This window comes from Schistocerca piceifrons, chromosome 4 (genome assembly GCF_021461385.2).
Source record: "Schistocerca piceifrons isolate TAMUIC-IGC-003096 chromosome 4, iqSchPice1.1, whole genome shotgun sequence".
Taxonomy (NCBI): domain Eukaryota; kingdom Metazoa; phylum Arthropoda; class Insecta; order Orthoptera; family Acrididae; genus Schistocerca; species Schistocerca piceifrons.
This window is the reverse complement of record NC_060141.1, coordinates 167,499,329-167,519,055: the sequence shown is the minus strand read 5'-3', so window position 1 is coordinate 167,519,055 and position 19,727 is coordinate 167,499,329. Positions and strand designations below refer to the sequence as shown.

The 19,727-nt window shown below is 43.5% G+C and overlaps 2 protein-coding genes across 2 annotated transcripts in view; one reads left to right on the top strand and one right to left on the bottom strand.

Annotated features, from left to right (window-relative positions):
- Positions 1–19,727, top strand: part of LOC124795695 (uncharacterized protein MT2145-like) — a 621,229-nt gene that overhangs the window by 583,872 nt on the left and 17,630 nt on the right. Inside the window, exon 3 of the mRNA XM_047259776.1 lies at positions 18,644–19,015. Within this exon, the coding sequence (XP_047115732.1) occupies positions 18,650–19,015 (366 nt within the window). The 5' untranslated portion in view covers positions 18,644–18,649. The remainder of the gene's footprint in view (positions 1–18,643; positions 19,016–19,727) is intronic.
- LOC124795415 (uncharacterized protein C19orf47-like) lies at positions 3,213–4,323 on the bottom strand. The gene has a single exon (XM_047259438.1). The coding sequence runs from the start codon at positions 4,321–4,323 to the stop codon at positions 3,352–3,354; it is 972 nt and encodes a 323-aa protein (XP_047115394.1). The 3' UTR covers positions 3,213–3,351.

Below are 19,727 nucleotides of genomic sequence, written 5' to 3'. Positions count from 1 at the left end.
ACTCAAAATCTACGACAACAGGTGGAAAAAAACTGTGTGGAATTTATCTACACCAGAGGTTCTTAAATTAAGAAAGATTTTCGAAAATACAATCGTATGCGGGTAGAGCATTCCTGTCTCTAATCTCCAAGCAGCGTTTATGTTCCCTTCGTCAAAGGAGATCAGTGGCCAGAGTGGAGGCAGAGGAAAGGATATAGTCTGTACAGTTCATCAGTTCGCTTGACTGATCATGAGTTTGATGGTATTTAGCATATAAAGAGTGTAGTCAACTCTCAAAACCCCAGCACTATTGAGATACGAGCGGTTCTAGGCGCTACAGTCTGGAACCGCGCGACCGCTACGGTCACAGGTTCGAATCCTGCCTCGGGCATGGATGTGTGTGATGTCCTTAGGTTAGTTAGGTTTAAGTAGTTCTAAGTTCTAGGGGAGTTATGACCCCAGAAGTTAAGACCGATAGTGCTGAGAGCCATTTGAACCATTTTCGAACTACTGAGATATAACAACATTCACGTTTTGTGTTTACAAACCTGCGTGGCTCCTGGCCTGGCCTGCGAGACTAACCGAGCGGCGAGGCGTATTTTCGTAAGCTTGGCAAGAGCAGGGCGCTGAGTACGAACGCTGGGTTACGATAGCTAACGGTCGATAATCCCTAAATGGTTTCTGGTTCTCGAGACGACTATGGACCCACGACCGAGACCTATGGCGCCACTTTCCAGCTAAAAAAATACCCTCTAAGGAAAGGAGAAAAACAGAGAAAAAGCACATTAGCCATAAATTGTTATTGATGCAGGAATCGACGGAAAATGAAAAATTGTAAACTTTGGCTGCCGATGGGTGAAGGTGTGATGCAGCAAAGCAGTTTGACTGCCTAGCTGGCAAGGAGAATAAACAAGGGACGTCTCGACACAGGGGCAAAAGTCTTTCTAAATTTCATTCTGTGTGCTCAGTAAGACAGTAACTCTGTCTGCCAGAGAGGCGCGCGAACGATATACGCAGATCCAGAATGAAATTTTCACTCTGCAGCGGAGTGTGCGTTGATATGAAACTTCCTGGCAGATTAAAACTGTGTGCCCGGCCGAGACTCGAACTCGGGACCTTTGCCTTTCGCGGGCAAGTGCTCTACCATCTTTTTTTTTCTTTTGTAAGGTCAGCATAGAAGCTTTAATCCAGCATATCTGACCTAAAAAGCATACAATTTTGTGCATAGTATCAAGTTGCATACCATTTTCTGCATGATTTGTGTTACTTTGTGTTATTAGATTGTTACACTTTTACCAATTAAATATTGGCACTGCACTGAAGTATAAAGATATTTAATAGTATACTGAATAACAATGCAAGAAAAACTAATGTTTGATGCACTCCCGATACACAACATCTCAAGTCCATTTAAGCGATTTTTCTAAAAATTAAATTTGTAAGCAAATACTTTTAACTCAGTCCATCATACAAGAGCACATATGACATTTGGAACAAAAACATTGAGAATAAAAGAAAACTGTAATTCAAGGACTAAATTATTATTATTAACAATTCCAATGAAATTCTCACCTACTTCAAATAAAAATTACAAACATCTGAAACAGTTACAAATCTGTATAACATAATTACCTTTGTGAAAAACAAGCAGATGCTCTGGTTCTGAGAAAACACATAATAAATACAAAAAAAGGTAGCAGGTAAACACTAAAAAAGATGGAACAATGAACATAATAAGTAACTGAATTCATTATAAATAAAAACAGAAATATGATATGTATATATAATAGCTGACAAATTACATACAAATTTTAATTTCTTTACATTCAAGGAAAGAAAACTAAGATGTACTTGTGAAATTATGACAAAGCCTTTACCTGCAATAAACCACCCCCTAAGTTACCAAAAATTTGTAAGCAATTTCAGTACACTACGAATGAATAGCATTATAAAAGAAAGACATTTTACTTGTGAAACAAGGTACAATAGTTTCTGGAATATCATCACTGACTACAAATCAGATCTAATTTCACATCATTACGCAAAAACATTTTCAGGATTCTATTTTCAATTGTGTCCCAGAAAACTAGGACAGACTGTAAATGACAAAGGCAATATTCTGCACACAAGCAATTCAGACTAAAGTATACACAAACGAAACACAAATGGCAATATTCTGCACACAAGCAATTCAGACTAAAGTATATACAAATGAAATACAAATACATGATTAGGATTTGCTAATGAAACATACAATTCAAATTATGTTACAGATATTTTAGCATGTTAGTTTGGTAAGCAGAGCAGTTTAGAGCTATCCTTAACATGGTTTGAAATACAACAAGAGAATTTCAGATGCTTTAGGGGATTAATTTTCTTAACTTAGACTGTTTTAATTTTCTGAAGGAAAAGGAGAAGCAAACCATATTAAACATGTCTCATTTTTTCTACTTATGAGTAGATGATGCCACACAATCTTAAATTCAATACATACATTTGTCAAACTGTTATGCACTTAAAAGCAGCAAAGAAGAAGAAGAAGTAGAATAAAAATTAAACAGCAGATGGTGGTCCACAAAAATTTCAACTGCACATCTTACCACATAAAAGTAAATTTTGTTGGCATTCTTTTTGATTTCCTGTTAACATGCCATTATATTTGCAAAAGGGTACTGAAATGAATAGGACATTGTATCCTTTATCAATAATCATGCATACATTAACAGATCTTTAGAAAAATAGTTACTGTAATAATAGTAATACAGAGTTCAACAAGTATACTTTTATCTGACAGAGTGGGCTGTATCTCCAATTTTTCACTCCACACATCCTGGAATCAGCCTGTTATTGTTCACTTCCATAAAATGCCCCACACTCCATGTGACAAGAGCCTTCATTCTTTTTAATTATACAACATTACAATCATTCTATTATTATCGACAGATTCATTTGCATACAAGGAATATTACAGTCTCGATAAGAGAGGAACTAGCGCCTAAAACTGGGCCTCCCTGCCAGTCTTGATGAAAATCTGCCGCCCTCCACTGGCTGCCACCTCGAGAGACAAAACTCCTGCCAAAAGAATTTCTTATCCCAGGTACAATCTTCATGACTGGTGTCCCACTTTCACTACTTGGGCCAGTAATACGCGGTCTAAAACCAGCCTGTTTTAATGGTTGTCTACTAGTTATCGTAACACCTAACCTCGTTTTCACGCTCCGAGTAGTAGCATTTTCTGGATTGCTCAGTATTCCCGCAGACATCTTTCCTGTTGTTGAAAGAATCTTTCTGACCACTGCAGGTTCAATAAGTGTGCTCCCTTTTTGACCATCTTCCTTCAGTCCCAATCGTTCTTTTGCAGTTCCTGTTTCCTCATCTGCTCGCATGGTCCCAGTCTTTTTTTTGTTTTATTACAATAGTGCCTTTCCTTGACGGCGAATTGGAATTCTTTTTAAGTATGCCTGCATACTGCAGCTGCCCTGGCACTGGCCCACTCGACCTCATAGCACGCACGGGTGTTGCTGAATTTGCCACAGGTGATGCAGCTGCTTTCTTTCGTCCTAGACGGGAAAATACTGAATTTCCTACCTTGTTCGGACTGGGAGTTACTCCTGTGACAGTAATGACTGTCGTTCCAGCACCGGCTGTTTCTTCCGGAGGAGTCCCTCCTCCTGTAGTACTCGACACAACACATTCTCCCAGGCGGTCAAATACTGTTCCATGGTGCTTGTTTGATTGTCTCGCCATTGAAAGGATGGCACGACTTGGAGGTGTCGTGCCTGCAGGCATGGTGATGCGGTAACCACCTTCATGCTCTGGTAGAACCATGCGTGCCTTCTTTGTGGGTGGTTGAACCGGTGTGATGACTTTTATTTCATCGTCCACCTCCATGCTGGTATCTTCTTCATTCTGCCTGACCGCAATTTCAGACTGAACAGGTGCAATACGTTTTTTTGGGGCCACAGTCACCACTTCATTTTGAGCAGCCAGTGAGAAAGGCTGTTTTCCTGATTCTTTTGATGCGTTGTGTTTCCTTGCCTTTACTGATGTCTCTGTTCCATCTTTTTGGCCACGGGATGCAGACTTTTGTGGTGATGATTGTGCAGCCAAAATTCTTTCACGTGCTCTCTTGTCATGAACTGTTTTTGCATGTCTCAATATTGCAATCACATCTCCTATCAACGTAATGCCCATTTCCTTTAGTATTTCTCTGTTCAAATCCAACAGCATATTCCTCTGTATGCGATTATCATTGAACGTAATAGCATAATCTGCAGCTATTGCTGCAGGAATTCCTGCTTCCCGGAAGAACTTAACCCAACCTTCAGTACCCCTTTCAGCCATGTTGAAACTGAGATTACAATAGACTGTGTTTTGTTTGTTGTCTACTCAAGTCAATTCCGTTCAAAACAGTCATGTAGTTCGCATATTAAGCTTCCTGTAGCCAAGCTTCTTCCGTTATGCATTTCTTAACATTTATGAATAGGATCGAACATTTCCTTTTCATGCACTGTATCTTCAACTGATGCTGTTGGTCATCGTTTCCGGTTCCCCCACTACTTATTCCCACTCACTCCCAACTCTAGCTGAGCGAGAGAAGAACTGTCCATCTGAGCTACCGAAGCACGACTCACGCCCGGTACTCACAGCTTTACTTCTGCCAGTATCTCGTGCTAGTTCTGCAAGGTTCGCAGGAGAGCTTCTGTAAAGTTTGGAAGGTAGGAGACGAAATACTGGCAGAAGTAAAGCTGTGAGTACCGGGCGTGAGTCGTGCTTCGGTAGCTCAGATGGTAGACCACTTGCCTGCGAAAGGCAAAGGTCCCGAGTTCGAGTCTCGGTCGGGCACACAATTTTAATCTGCCAGGAAGTTTGATATACGCAGATGTCTGCATATCAGAGATGACGTGTAGTTACTCTCAAAGAATCCGACTGGAGTAATCGGCGAATCGCCAGACATTTTAATAGCAGCGATGCCAGCGTTTGACGATGGTAGGAGGAATGGGTGAACCATGGCCGAACGCAGCGTGAAGAAGGAAGCGCTCGACCTAGAGAGACGACAGAATTTGAGCACCGACCAGTCGTCAGAGAGGCGCTCAGGGTCCTGAATTTACCATTATCATCGATCCGACGTGCAACTGGTTAGATTAATAGGCGGCTCACAGAGAGAGGGCTGAACTCACGGAGCTCGTTGATCTCTGTACACCAACAGGCCAGTTTGCAGTTGTGTAGGATGCATTCGGCCTGGTATCTCGTCGAATGCAGTAGAACTGTCTTCACTGATGAGTCACGCTTCGAACTGAGGCCCGATGTCCAGGGAAGGCGTGTCTAGAGACGCTCCACACAGTCATGGGCTTCCAAATTGACTGTCGACCGCCAAACGGCACGACAACCAGGAGCGAAGGTCCAGGACGCCATCTCATCTTATAGCAGGACCCCTTTGGTTGTCATTCGCTGCACTCTTTAACAGCGCAGCCATTACGTCGACGATGTTCTACGTCCCGTTTTGTTGCCATTCGCTGAACTCATCCTGGGCTTACATTCCAGCAAGATAATGCCCTTCACCACAAGGCGAGAATTTCTACTGCTTATCTTCGTGCTTGCCAATCCATGCCTTGCCCAACAACGTGGACTTGTTGCATCTTCTAAGTGTCCTGCCAATGAAACGCAACCTTTATCTCGCCTTCCCCACAATATTATCTATGTGGTCTTTCCAAGTGAAGTTGTTCGTAATTTTAACCCCCAGGTACTTAGTTGAATTGACAGCCTTGAGAATTGTACTATTTATCGAGTAATCGAATTCCAACGGATTTCTTTTGGAACTTGTGTGGATCATCTCACACTTTTCGTTATTTAGCGTCAACTGCCACCTGTCACACCATACAGCAATCTTTTCTAAATCTCTTTGCAACTGATACTGGTTTTCGGATTACCTAACTAGACAGTAAATTACAGCATCATCTGCGAACAACCTAAGAGAACTGCTCAGATTGTCACCCAGGTCATTTATATAGATCAGGAACAGCAGAGGTCCCAGGACGCTTCCCTGGGGAACACCTGATATCACTTCAATTTTACTCGATGATTTGCCGTCTATTACTACGAACTGCGACCTTCCTGACAGGAAATCACGAATCCAGTCGCACAACTGAGACGATACCCCATAGGCCCGCAGCTTGACTGGAAGTCGCTGTGTGATATACGCACGTGGGGCGTGAAAGCCATTCTCCTTGCAGACGTGTTGCCAGTAGGACGACGGTCAGAGGACTGCGAGCCGTGCCCTGTAGGTGCTTCCTGGGGTTCACGGTCCACCATACAGCCTCTCACACGACGAGGAGAAATGTTGGCTGTTTTACTCGACCGCCGACGGGTCGATAGTTGCCATCTTGTAGGATTAAACTGTAGTGACAGAAAGGCATTCATTATCAACGGGCCGGCCGAAGTGGCCGTGCGGTTAAAGGCGCTGCAGCCTGGAACCGCAAGACCGCTACGGTCGCAGGTTCGAATCCTGCCTCGGGCATGGATGTTTGTGATGTCCTTAGGTTAGTTAGGTTTAACTAGTTCTAAGTTCTAGGGGACTAATGACCTCAGCAGTTGAGCCCCATAGTGCTCAGAGCCATTTGAACCATTTTTTTCATTATCAACGGTACGATTGGAACAGGGCAGCACCGTAACAGTTCCAGCTCACTGCGTGGTCTACAGTTAGTTCCACAAGAAAGTGTGCGCTATAATTTCGAATGTAACGACCGCAGCGACATCTCTGGTAGTGGTCTGGAATCTGTAATCAATGCGCTTTTGCACAGTGTATAGGTAAACAGGATGAGAGTTGAATGTTTTTTTTGTCAGTTACAGTTTAAAATTAGAGCAAACTAGGGACCAAAGCTTTCATATGGAGCTGCTGCTAAAATTCTTACAAAATCAAAGACATTCGTTGCGAAGTGGGTCAAACGATATTTAGAGACTGGAAATATTGATGATTTACCGGAGAGAAGGCTAAGGTGCCAAGCTATAACCGATAACGGTGGCGATTGAATTAATTATTGGGTTGTTGTTGTTGTGGTCTTCAGTCCTGAGACTGGTTTGATGCAGCTTGTAACCTCCTCCTCACTTATCGACCTTAATGACAGTGAAAAATTAAACCGCGTGTACCTAATGGGAATTTGGGAAAAGCAATCGTCATCGAAGTTAATCTGTCGGTAAAGAGGGAGGAAAGGGTTACATCTTAATGAAAGGAAAAATGCAAATGGAACTGGTGGAAATTAATTTTGAAAAGGGGTAAAGTTAATAAAGAAAGTAAATGTGCGGCCGTTACGTTAACAGTTAACTAGCGGTAATTAGATATTTGAGATTTGGGGGAAATTACGGTCGCCAGTCCTAAGGACAATTACTACAGTAACTGAAAAAGAAAGGTTATTACACATATAATTAGCACTAGAAGCGTGGCAACTGAAGGTTGACACGTGTAGTGTGAAAACTGAAAGTTTGTCAGAAGCAATAAATTTCGCTACACTCTGACTTAATTTAGCAAAAGAATTAATGAAACTGGAAAATCGAAAGTTAATTTAGTGACTGAAGTTAATAGCGTGCTTTCTTTTTGAATCACATCGAAATTCAGTAAAATACGGTTAGTCTTGGACTACCTCAACAATCATTTCAAAAGCTACTTGAATCTACGCAATTTAGAAATAAGAGATTTAACTTTGAACTTGAATTAAATGATTCTGAACAATTAACAATAGTAAAATTTAGTACGTACCAAGCTGAGCTGCAGTCACAGGTAAGCAAAAATACGGTAACAAAACTCGCACTCTTAATTTGTGCTTGTGTAATCTAAATATTGTAGCCAGCTATGAATACCTCAACTGAACTTTGAAATTAAAGCAGTGACATCGAATGATGCTGGTGTTTGTATTTCAACGACACTCGAGTTCATTCCGGAAAAGGAAGGGACCCTGCTTGGTAATGCAATTGGGACAATGAGCAACAATGGTTCATGGTACGTTGCTGTAATTTAGTTATGAAAATGGAAGAGTTTGAAAAGCTGAGGTCTGCCATACAGTTCTAATACTTTACGTGCTTCCAGTCTTCCTTGTTGGTTGATTGAAGGTTTGAAGCCGTGATCGAGGAGGTGGCGACAGTCACTCATTGTCGGCCGTCGCTGTTGCAGAAGCTGGATGTTGGCGCGCCTTCTTCTCGACACGGTCACCAGGCGAAACGGACTCTTGATGTGCGCCAGCTAATGCTTCCCGTCCGCGACACCGTGTCAGAAACTATCATGGCAAGTGGAGCGCAATTACATGCCGCCCAATCCCGAAAGCGCGGCAAGTCGCGGGAGCGTGACGCTCCACTGCACCACCCCAGCCAGACTCCCCCTCTGCCCGCGCTCCACGCGACAGAGTTAACACTACCAAAGATCCTACACACTTTGGCTCTCCACACGACCTATCGATGTATTCGTTCGATAGCATAGTTTTCCCTAGGCCAGACCCAGCGTATAAATACAAATAATATTCACAAAACAAACCAATTATACATCGACATAAATGCATATATATACAAATAGTAAAACAATTACAATATACAGAGACACAGAAATGTTATATCTTCAGGTAACAAAATAAGGAAAAAAATTTGCAGTGCAATAGATGGAAATAGGAGGATATGCATTTCCGGCGTTACAAGCTCTCCATGCTATTCTATCCTGTGCAAGCTTCTTCATCTCCCAGTACCTACTGCAACCTACATCCTTCTGAATCTGCTTAGTGTATTCATCTCTTGGTCTCCTTCTACGATTTTTCTCCTCCACGCTGCCCTACAATACTAAATTGGCGATGCCTTCATGCCTCAGAACATGTCCTACCAACCGATCCCTTCTTCTAGTCAAGTTGTGCCACAGACTCCTCCCCAATTCTATTCAATACCTCCTCATTAGTTATGTGATCTATCCATCTAATCTCCAGCATTCTTATGTAGCACCACATTTCGAAAGCTTCTATTTTCTTCTTGTCCAAACTATTTATCGTCCATGTTTCACTTCCAAACATCGCTACACTCAATACAAATACTTTCAGAAACGACTTCCTTACACTTAAATCTATACTCAATGTTAACAAATTTCTCTTCTTCAGAAACGCTTTCCTTGCCATTGCCAGTCTACATTTTACATCTTCTCTACTTTGACCATCATCAGTTATTTTGCTCCCCAAATAGCAAAACTCCTTTACTACTTTAAGTGTCTCATTTCCTAATCTAATTCCCTCAGCATCAACAGACTTAATTTGGCTACATTCCATTATCCTCGTTTTGCGTTTGTTGATGTTCATCTTATATCCTTCTTTCAAAACACTGTACATTCCGCTTATTTGCTCTTCCAGGTCCTTTGCTGTGTCTGACAGAATTACAATGTCATCGGCAACCTCAAAGTTTTTATTTCTCCTCCATGAATTTTAATACCTACTCCAAATTTTTCTTTTGTTTCCTTTACTGCTTGCTCAATATACAGTTTGACAGCATCGGGGAAAGGCTACAACCCTGTCTCACTCCCTTCCCAAACACTGCTTCCCTTTCATGCTCCTCGACTCTTATAACTGCCATCTGGTTTCTGTACAAATTGTAAATAGCCTTTCGCTCCCTGTATTTTACCCCTGCCACCTTCAGTATTTATTACGTAATTGTGAAATTAAAAATAAAATGTATTTTCATATAAACGTATATTTATAATAGTGTTTTTCATTTCAAACAGATAACTGCGTACACTCTGTTGTGGAACTGATTGTAGATATCCTTTCCATAGAACCGACTTCTTCGTGCAAAGGAAGCCCTTTCCGGAATGTCTAATAGACGATAAAAGAGTATAGCTACTCGTCAAATCAGAACACGAATTTTGCTAATTCACGTTTTTTTCCTTAATTCACGACACACTCCTGCATATCTCTGCTGCAAACGATCTTAACTTTTAGGCACCGTACAATCCAGAGTGGAACAATGTGAAAATAAACAGGCCAGGAGCATCAACGTATAAGGTCTGCATAGTGACGTGCAAGACAAGCAAGAAGGCCCCGGGCCACAGTGCAGCAGACATAAGAATAATCTATAATCTGGTATAGTTACCGGCCTGCAGCAAGTGACTGGAGAGAGAACAAAGTTTGACGTCACGCTTTAAAGGAACACACCAGCAGTGCATCGTGAATAGGCGCCTTTCCTGACGACAGCGGCGTTTGGAAGGAGAGGGTGAGAGAAGTTGTCGGAGGAACGGGAGGGGAGGGGGGGACGGCGTACAGGAGACAAACGACTACTACACAGCAGGCAGCGCCTTGCTGCACTTCAAAGACGCAGCCTTTGTCCAATTTAGCGAATCACTTGCAACACGATTTTCTCACCTTCAAACAGTAACCTTATTTGAGTCTGCTGATAAATCGGACTTTTGTAGATGATGCAGTTTCGTAATAAAGTACTCTCTGAAAAAAGACTGCGCAAGTATCCAGTCAGATGTTGATAAGATTTCAAAGTGGTGCAAAGTTTGGCGATCAGCTTTAAATGCACAGAAATGTAAAATTGTGGGCTTCACATAATGCAAACAAGAAATATCCTCTGGCAACAATATGAATGAGTTACAACTGGAATCAGTCAACTCATACAAATACCTGAGTGTAACAACTTGTATGGATATGAAATCGAATAATCCCTCAAGCTCAGTCGTAGATACAGTAGATGGCAGACTTCCGTTCGTTGCCAAGACGCTGTCAGTCTGCAATAGAGATCCATCCTAGGTACCTGTACCAATTAGAACTAAGAGGTAGTACTGAACGCACATACGAAAAGACGGCACGAGGGATCACAAATTTGTCTGAACAGCTGGACGCTTGAATATGATCGCCAATTATCCCGCGAAAACCTACTTCTGAAGTTACAAGAACGAGTATTATGTGATGAATCTATGAACAAACGACAACAGCTACCCACATATCCGTCTCCGGTAGAGATCGTGAAGACAAGACTAGGAAACTCAGAATACGCATCGCAAACTAAAAAGATTCTACATAGCAGATATTGTAGTGTTCATTAGCAGGCTTGGAAAAGCTCTTGAAACACGGACACACACCAAAAACAGTTTTCATCAACCCTTTATTTCGAAATTCTTCACACAGGAAACAAGAACTGGTTCTGAGACATGCATATGTATTCATTTTCTGTGTGTCCATACCACCAAATAAAAATAAAAGAAATTTGTCTAATGACAAAATCGTCCGTTTCCCATGCGTTTTCTTTTCACAATACTCCTAAGCAAAATCAATAGGTTCTGGAAAGTCCCCTTGTTCGAATGTAGGCTTCAATACAACGTGGCATACATGGACGAGACATGAAGCCAGTGCCGGTCCAAATTGTCCCATTCTTCAATAGCAATTTTGAGTAAGTCGCTTAGAGTACATGGTCGTTGTCGAAGTTCAGAGGCAGCTAGTTTCAGTCGAACCCACTTAATAAGAGCAAGTGATCCGATCCAGATTGTGTATCAATTAGGCTCCTTTTAGAGTATGCTGATGCAATGGCTCCCCTCTTAACAATCATATACAATCGTTCGCTCGACGAAAGATTCGTATCTAAAGACTCAAAAGTTGCACAGATCACACCAATATTCAAGAAAGACAATAGGAGTAGTCCACTAAATTACAGGCCCATATCATTAAAGTTGATATGCAGTAGGATTTTGGAACATACACTGTGTTCAAACATTATTAAATGCCTCGAAGAGAACGGGCTATTGACACTCACAGTCAACTGCGATTTAGAAAACATCGTTCTTGTGAAACACACTAGCTCTTTACTCACTGCCTCTGAATCACGGGGTCTCGGGTTCGATTCACCACTGGGATGGGAATTTTTTCTGCCCAGAGACTGCATGTTTGTGTTGTTCTCATCATTTCATCATCATCATCATCATTCGTGACAGTAGCTAGATTGGATTGTGTAAAAATTGGACTGTGTAACAGATAGAACTGTACGGGCGCTGATGACCGCGCAGTTGAGCGCCCCACAAACCAAACAATACCGTCATCATCTTTACTCACACTAAGTGTTGAGTGTTATTTACAAGGGACTTCAAATTAATTCCGGAAGGCTTTTCGCACTGTACTTCACAAGCGACTTGTAATCTAATTGCGTGCTTTTGGAGTGTAGTCTCAGTTATCCGACTGGATTCGTGATTTTCTGTCAGACGGGTCACAATTCGTAGAAAATGACGGAAAGTAATCGAGTAAAAAATAAATGATTTTTGGCATTTCCGAGGGTAGTATCATAGGCCGTTATCTATATAAACGATTTAGGAGACAATCTGAGCAGCCATTTTAGAGTTTTTGCAGACGATGCTGTCGTTTATCGTCTAGTAAAGTTATCAGAAGATCAAAATAAAATTGCAAAACGATTTAGAAAAGATATCTATATGGTGCGAAGATTGACAACTGACCCTAAACAACGAAAAGTGTGGGGTCATCCACACGAATGCTAAAAGGAATCCCTTTCACTTCGGTTAAACGATAAATCAATCAAATCTAACGGCCGTAAATTCGACTAAATACCTAGGAATAACAATTACGATAAACTTCAGCTGAAAAGAACACTAGAAATGTTTACATTTACATTTACATCCATACTCCGCAAGCCACCTGACAGTGTGTGGCGGAGGGTACTTTGAGTACCTCTATCGGTTCTCCCTTCTATTCCATTCTCATATTGTTCGTGGAAAGAAAGATTGTCGGTACCTACATCTACATCTACATACATACTCCGCAATCCACCATACGGTGCGTGGCGGAGGGTACCTCGTACCACAACTAGCATCTTCTCTCCCTGTTCCACTCCCAAACAGAACGAGGGAAAAATGACTGTCTATATGCCTCTGTACGAGCCCTAATCTCTCTTATCTTATCTCTGTGGCCTTTCCGCGAAATGTTAGTTGGCGGCAGTAAAATTGTACTGCAGTCAGCCACAAATGCTGGTTCTCTAAATTTCCTCAGTAGAGATTCACGAAAAGAATGCCTCCTTTCCTCCAGAGACTCCCAACCGAGTTCCTGAAGCGTTTCCGTAATACTCGCGTGATGACCAAACCTACCAGTAACAAATCTAGCAGCCCGCCTCTGAATTGCTTCTATGTCCTCCCTCAATCCGACCTGATAGGGATCCCAAACGCTCGAGCAGTACTCAAGAACAGGTCGTATTAGTGTTTTATAAGCGGTCTCCTTTACAGATGACCCACATCTTCCCAAAATTCTACCAATGAATCGAAGACGACTATCCGCCTTCCCCACAACTGCCATTATATGCCTCTCGCACTTCATATCGCTCTGCAATTTTACGCCCAAATATTTAATCGACTTGACTGTGTCAAATGCTACATTCCTAATGGAGTATTAAAACATTACAGGATTCTTTTTCCTATTCATCTGCATTAATTTACATTTATCTATATTTAGAGTTAGCTGCCATTCTTTACACCAATCACAAATCCTGTCCAAGTCATCTTGTATCCTCCTACAGTCACTCAACGACGACACCTTCCCGTACACCACAGCATCATCAGCAAACAGCTGCACATTGCTATCCACCCAATCCAAAGGATCATTTATGTAGATAGAAAACAACAGCGGACCTACCACACTTCCCTGGGGCACTCCAGATGATACCCTCACCTCCGATGAACACTCACCATCGAGGACAACGTACTGGGTTCTATTACTTAAGAAGTCTTAGAGCCACTCACATACTTGGGAATCAATCCCATATGCTCGTTCCTTAGTTAGGAGTTTGCAGTGGGGCACCGAGTCAAACGCTTTCCGGAAGTCAAGGAATATGGCATCCGTCTGATACTCTTCATCCACGGTTCGCAAGATATCATGAGAAAAAAGGGCGAGTTGCGTTTCGCATGAGCGATTCTTTCTAAAGCCGTGCTGATGCATGGACAGCAACTTCTCAGTCTCAAGGAAATTCATTATATTCGAACTGAGAATATGTTCGAGAATCCTGCAACAAACCGATGTTAAGGATATTGGTCTGTAATTTTGAGGATCCGTCCTTCTACCCTTCTTATATACAGGCGTCACCTGCGCTTTTTTCCAGTTTACGTTGGGCAAGAGATTCGCGATAAATGCAAGCAAAGTAAGGCGCCAATGCAGTAGAGTACACTCTGTAAAACCGAATTGAAATACCATCAGGACCCGGCGATTTATTTATTTTCAACCCATTCAGCCGCTTGTCTGGAAGGCCAACCGAAGACTGCTTTTTACTGGCAGAAAACTTAGGAGATGCAACAGATCTACTAAAGAGACTGCCTACACTACGCTTGTCCGTCCTCTGCTGCGCGGTGTGGGACCCTTACCGGATAGGACCAACGGAGTACGTCGAGAATTTTCGAAGCTTTGCAGCGCGTTTTGTATTCGTGAAATAGGGGAGAGCGTGTCACGGACATGATACAGGATTTGGGGTGGACGTTATTAAAACAAAGGCGTTTCTGTTGCGGCGGTATCTTCTGACAAAATTTCAATCAGCAACTTTCTCCTCCGAATGAGAAATTACTTTGTTCCCGCCGACGTGCATAGGGAGAAACGATCATCTTAATAAAATGAGGAAATCAGAGCACGCACAGAAACTTACTCGTACAGGTGTTCGTTCCTTCGGCGCGCTGTTCGAGTTTGGAATAATAGAGAATTATTGTGAATATTCATTATTTCGATTTGCAGCTCCTTGTGTTGGCCGTGTTTGCAGTTGAAATTGTTGGATGTGAGGTCCGTCAGGTATGTGAAACACCGGTTTTCCTCAGTACCCAAACATGTTTCAGCACCACTGTGCCATCATCAGTGGGTTTTCGTTTTTATTTATTCTGCAATGTGAACATTTTTGTTACATGATTATAAAATTATGTGCATCTTTAGTTCAAACAACAGATCGTTTCTTTTTGTAAATACCTTTACATTTGGTGTGCATGAATTTTCTGTATCACTTGTGTGTTAATTACTGCAGGTAGCTTGTCATCTGTAACCAAACGATGTAGATGAGAAAGTTTTTAGCTGGAAGTTAACCTATCTTCTAGAATGTAATTTAGCTTGTTGAGATGTTTTTGCCCCTATATTCATTTTTACTTACGTTTTCGTGTGGCAAGCATTTCCATCCTCCGCATCATGCTGAGGGGTTGTGGTGAACACGTAACTATAACAAGTGTTTTCCACAAATAACGTAGTAAAGCACTTTTCATTTCACCAAAACACAGTGTGATTGTGGTGTGTCCCAGCCCAGTCAGTGTTCATTTGTTCACCAGAGAGTTCAGTGCCAAATTTGAATGCCAGGCAGTTAAGTGTGATTTACAAAGTATACCTGTAGGTTTAAATGTTCGGTGGGGTTCATGTCCGGAGAACAGTCAAAGCACTACATCCTGGTGATCCTAACATGCTGAAGGAATGTGTTCACGAGAACAGCGCGGTGAGAACGCGAGTCAGAATCCATCAAGACGAAATTGTCATCAAAATGCTGATGATACTGTCCCTCTGTTGGTTACAGAATCTCTTGCCTGTGCCATATAACAGTAAGATTACTGACAGCAATCACGAGAAGTGTGCGGTGGTACTTTAGCCACATAATGTCACGCCAGAACATCACTCCACCACCACCTTGTTGCACTTGTGGGACACAGCGTTGTAGGCGTTTGATATTACTGGGTTATTGCCAGACACGTTATCTGTGGTTATTAAGATACAAACGGATCCGAGTTTCGTCCGTGAACACCAGACGCATGGAATCTGCATATTTGTTGTACTTCAGTAATGGAGTCCACGGCGTTGTGCTGTACTATGAGATGCTCGAAGTGATCGTCAGGAACGGAGGTTCACATCACGCAGTCCCTATATAATGGTTACGTGTGATACACGACGTCCTTTAGCCTCTTCGAACGCCGAGTTCTCTTGCGGAGCAGTCATCTAACCGTTCCTTTGGCTCAAGAGTAGTAGATATCGATCAACCTGTGCACCTGTCGAACGTGGACGACCTGTGGCCTGTCAAGGCGTCTACACCACTGTGAACTGGAAGCGATTCAATTTCCGCAACACATGTTTCTGCCTCCGGTGCACACGTCGAGTAGTTTCCCTGGCTGGCAAGCCTTCTGCGCGTTAAGTGATGATGCGGGCCCGATCACTGGTCCCGTTTGTCCTTCGCGGCATGATTGATGTTCGCTCTATTGTTCCAAAGAGGTCTCTAATGCAACCCTACTGGCGCTTTACTTGAAATGCTGCAGTCCATTTGAGTGTGGCGTTCTACCCGCAAGCAGCGATCGTTTTAACTCTGTGTATGTTTACAAACAATATCAGGACCGAACTTCTGATCAGCCCAGGACCTGTCACAAAAGTACCACACGACAAAGGCAACACACACCACGATATATCGAGACGATGCAAAATATTTGTTGATGTGTGTATTTAAGGGCAAGATCATGCGCTACCGAAACGAATATGAAGGGAAACTACGTGCCATTAATTGGCATTTATGTCAAAGACGATTGCAAAGGAATCGTCTTTTACTATGGAAAACACCCGGTTACTATATTTTGTGAATAATAAAGCATTCTGGAAAAAGAAACGCAAATCATTGTTATTAAAACCATCGTGCTTGGGAAGGTCGTGGGATGTTTGAAAATTAGATGTCAATTTCCGGGCGGGAAGGAGCGCCTGGTCCCCGGCACGAATCCTCCCGGAGGATTTGTGTCGAGGTCCGGTGAACCGGCCAGTCTGTGGATGGTTTTTAGGCGGTTTTCCATCTGCCTCGGCGAATGCGGGCTGGTTCCCCTTACTCCGTCTCAGTTACACTATGTCGGCGATTGTTGCGCAAACAAGTTCTCCACGTACGTGTACACCACCATTACTCAACCACGCAAACATAGGGGTTACACTCGTCTGGTGTGAGACGCTCCCTGGGAGGTCCACAGGGGGCCGAACCGCACAATAACCCTGGGTTCGGTGTGGGGCTTCGGAGGGGTGAAGTGAACTGCGGTAGTCGTCCTGGGGTTGTGGACCACTGCGGCTGCGGCGGGACGGAGCATCTCCGTCGTTTCTAGGTCCCCGGTTAACATACATACATACAATACAATAGTCACACTTGGTAACTAGTTTCAATCACATTTAATGATTATCTTCAGATCTAAAAATAACATGAAATAAAACATTAATACACTGAAGCTCTAAAGAAACTGGTATAGGCATACGTATTCAAATACAGAGATTTGTAAACAGGCAAAATATGGCGCTGTGGTCAGTAACGCCCATATAAGACAAGTGTCTAGCGTAGTTATTACAGCGGATACTGCTGCTACAATGGCAGGTTATCAAGATTCAAGTGAGTTTGAACTTGGTGTTATAGTCGGTGACGAGCGATAGGACACAGCATCTTCGAGGTAGCGATGAGTGGGGATTTTCCAGTACGACCATTTCACGTGTGTACGGTTAATATCAGGAATCCGGTAAAGCATCTCCGACATCGCTGCCGTCGGAAAAAGATCCTGTAAGAACGGGACCAACGACGACTGAAGAGAGTCGTTCAACGTGACAGGAGTGCAACCCTTCCGCAAATTGCTCCAGATTTCAATGCTGGGCCATCAGCAAATGTCAGTGTGCGAACCATTCAAAGAAACATAACCGATTTGGGCTTTCGGAGTCGAAGGCCCACTCGTGTACTGTTGATGACTGCACGACATAAAGCCTTACGCCTCGTCTGGCCCCATCGACCCCGACATTGGACTTCTGATAACTGGACACGTGTAGCCTGGTCTGACAAGTCTCGTTTCAAATTGTATCGAACGGATGGACGTGTACGGGTATGGAGACAATGAATCCATGGACCCTGCATGTCAGCAGGGGACTGTTCAAGTTGGTGGAGGCTCTGTAATGGTGTGGGGCGTGTGTAGTTGGAGTGATATTTGGCTCCGCAGACGTCTAGATACGACTCTGACAGGTAAAACGTGCGTAAGCACCCTTTCTGATCACCTGCATCCATTCGTACCCATTGTGCATTCCGACGGACTTGGGCAATTCCAGAAGGACAATGCGACACCCCACATGTCCAGAATTGCTACTGAGTGGCTCCAGGAAAACTCTTCTGGGTGTAAACACATCCCCTGGCCACCAGACTGCCCAGTCATTGAGCATGCCTGGGATGCCTTGCAACGTGCTGTTCAGAAGAGACCTCCACCCCCTCGTACTCTTACTGATTTGTGGACAGCCCTGCAGGATTAGTAATGTCAGTTCCCTCCAGCACTACTTCAGACATTAGTTGGGTCTATGCGACGTCGTGTTGCGGCACTTCTGGATGCTCGCGAGGGCCCTCACGATATTAAGCAGGTGTACCAGTTTCTTTGACTCTTCTTCAGTAGGTAAAATGTATTATTGTTTGTTATATTGTTAAATATTTTTAATCTGTGCTATCGACTTAAAGATGTATTTATTAATAACTTACTTTGTTTAATTTTTAGATAAGACGATAAACATGACATATTGTGAGTAATGGAAATAGAGACTGCTATATTTAAAAACCATCTTCGATTGTTTTGTGAGTCATATTCATTTGCATGTTGATTACGAGAGTATTTTTGTGCAATAATTTCTGGGACCAGAACTGAGTCGTGCTCTCTTGTGTGCAGGCGAGCATGTACAGCACGCGCGGCCGCTCGCCCGTGCTGCAGGTGGCGCAGCTGCCGGCGCTGGGGCTGAGCCAGCGCTTCTCGTCGCCACCGCCGCCCCCGGACGCCGCCCCCGGCGCTTCCGCGCCCGCGCCGCCCCTGCGGGTGTCGGTGCAGTGCCGGCAGGGCGGGCGGCGTTACTCGCGCTCCTACACGGACGTGCAGGCTGCCATGCTACTCAACGGCGACGCCGCCCACGCCCGCGGGCAGGCAGCCGGCGACCACAAGCCGCCGCCCTCGCCGCCGCCCCAGAAGCCGGTGCGCCGCGTGCGCTTCGACCTGCCGCCCTCGCCGCCCGCCACGACCGCCAGCCCCACCGTCAAACCCGTGCAGGTCAGTCGCAAAGTTGTGCAGCGCGAGCTCCTGTCTTACACGGTACATATCGCATCGTCTCGTGAAGCCCTACTTCTAAGGTCTGCGAGCCGTACATTACGCGCCAGGTGGCAATCATTGGCAAATGTCTCAAGTTCTCCACACTTCCAAAAACAAAAAAAAACATCTTTGACCAAAATCGTGTAAGGAAGATACGCCCGAGCGCGTAACATCAAGGAATCTATAGCATGTAGTAATGCCACCTACAAAAGAGTGTTATGTAAGACTAGCTGCATTTTACATTTTTCATCGATACGTAAATTGCATATTTCTTTGCACTAGCCTGCAGCGTGCTGCATGTGCAAAACATGTCCGCAACTTGTCTTATAATTGAAATAAATGGTCGTAGCTCCGTCATAAGGTGGTCTGAGAAGTACATTTTTTTTATTTTTTATTTCTTAATGGTGACTATCTTCGGACACCTGTGTCCATTGTAAGACGTCGTGGTCTCCTGACCTTCATTGCTTACATGTTCCGCCCTCACAGTCATGTTCCGCACATCAAGACGCTTCATTCGAACCCAAACTCGATAGGATAAAGTCAATGTTGTATGAATTCATGTAAACGATATGTACATAACAAGTAAGTGCACTGTGGTTGAAATACTCAAGGCTGGCATACACACATACATTCCAGACATGACGGTCACGGGAGCTTTTAGTTATCGAGAGGC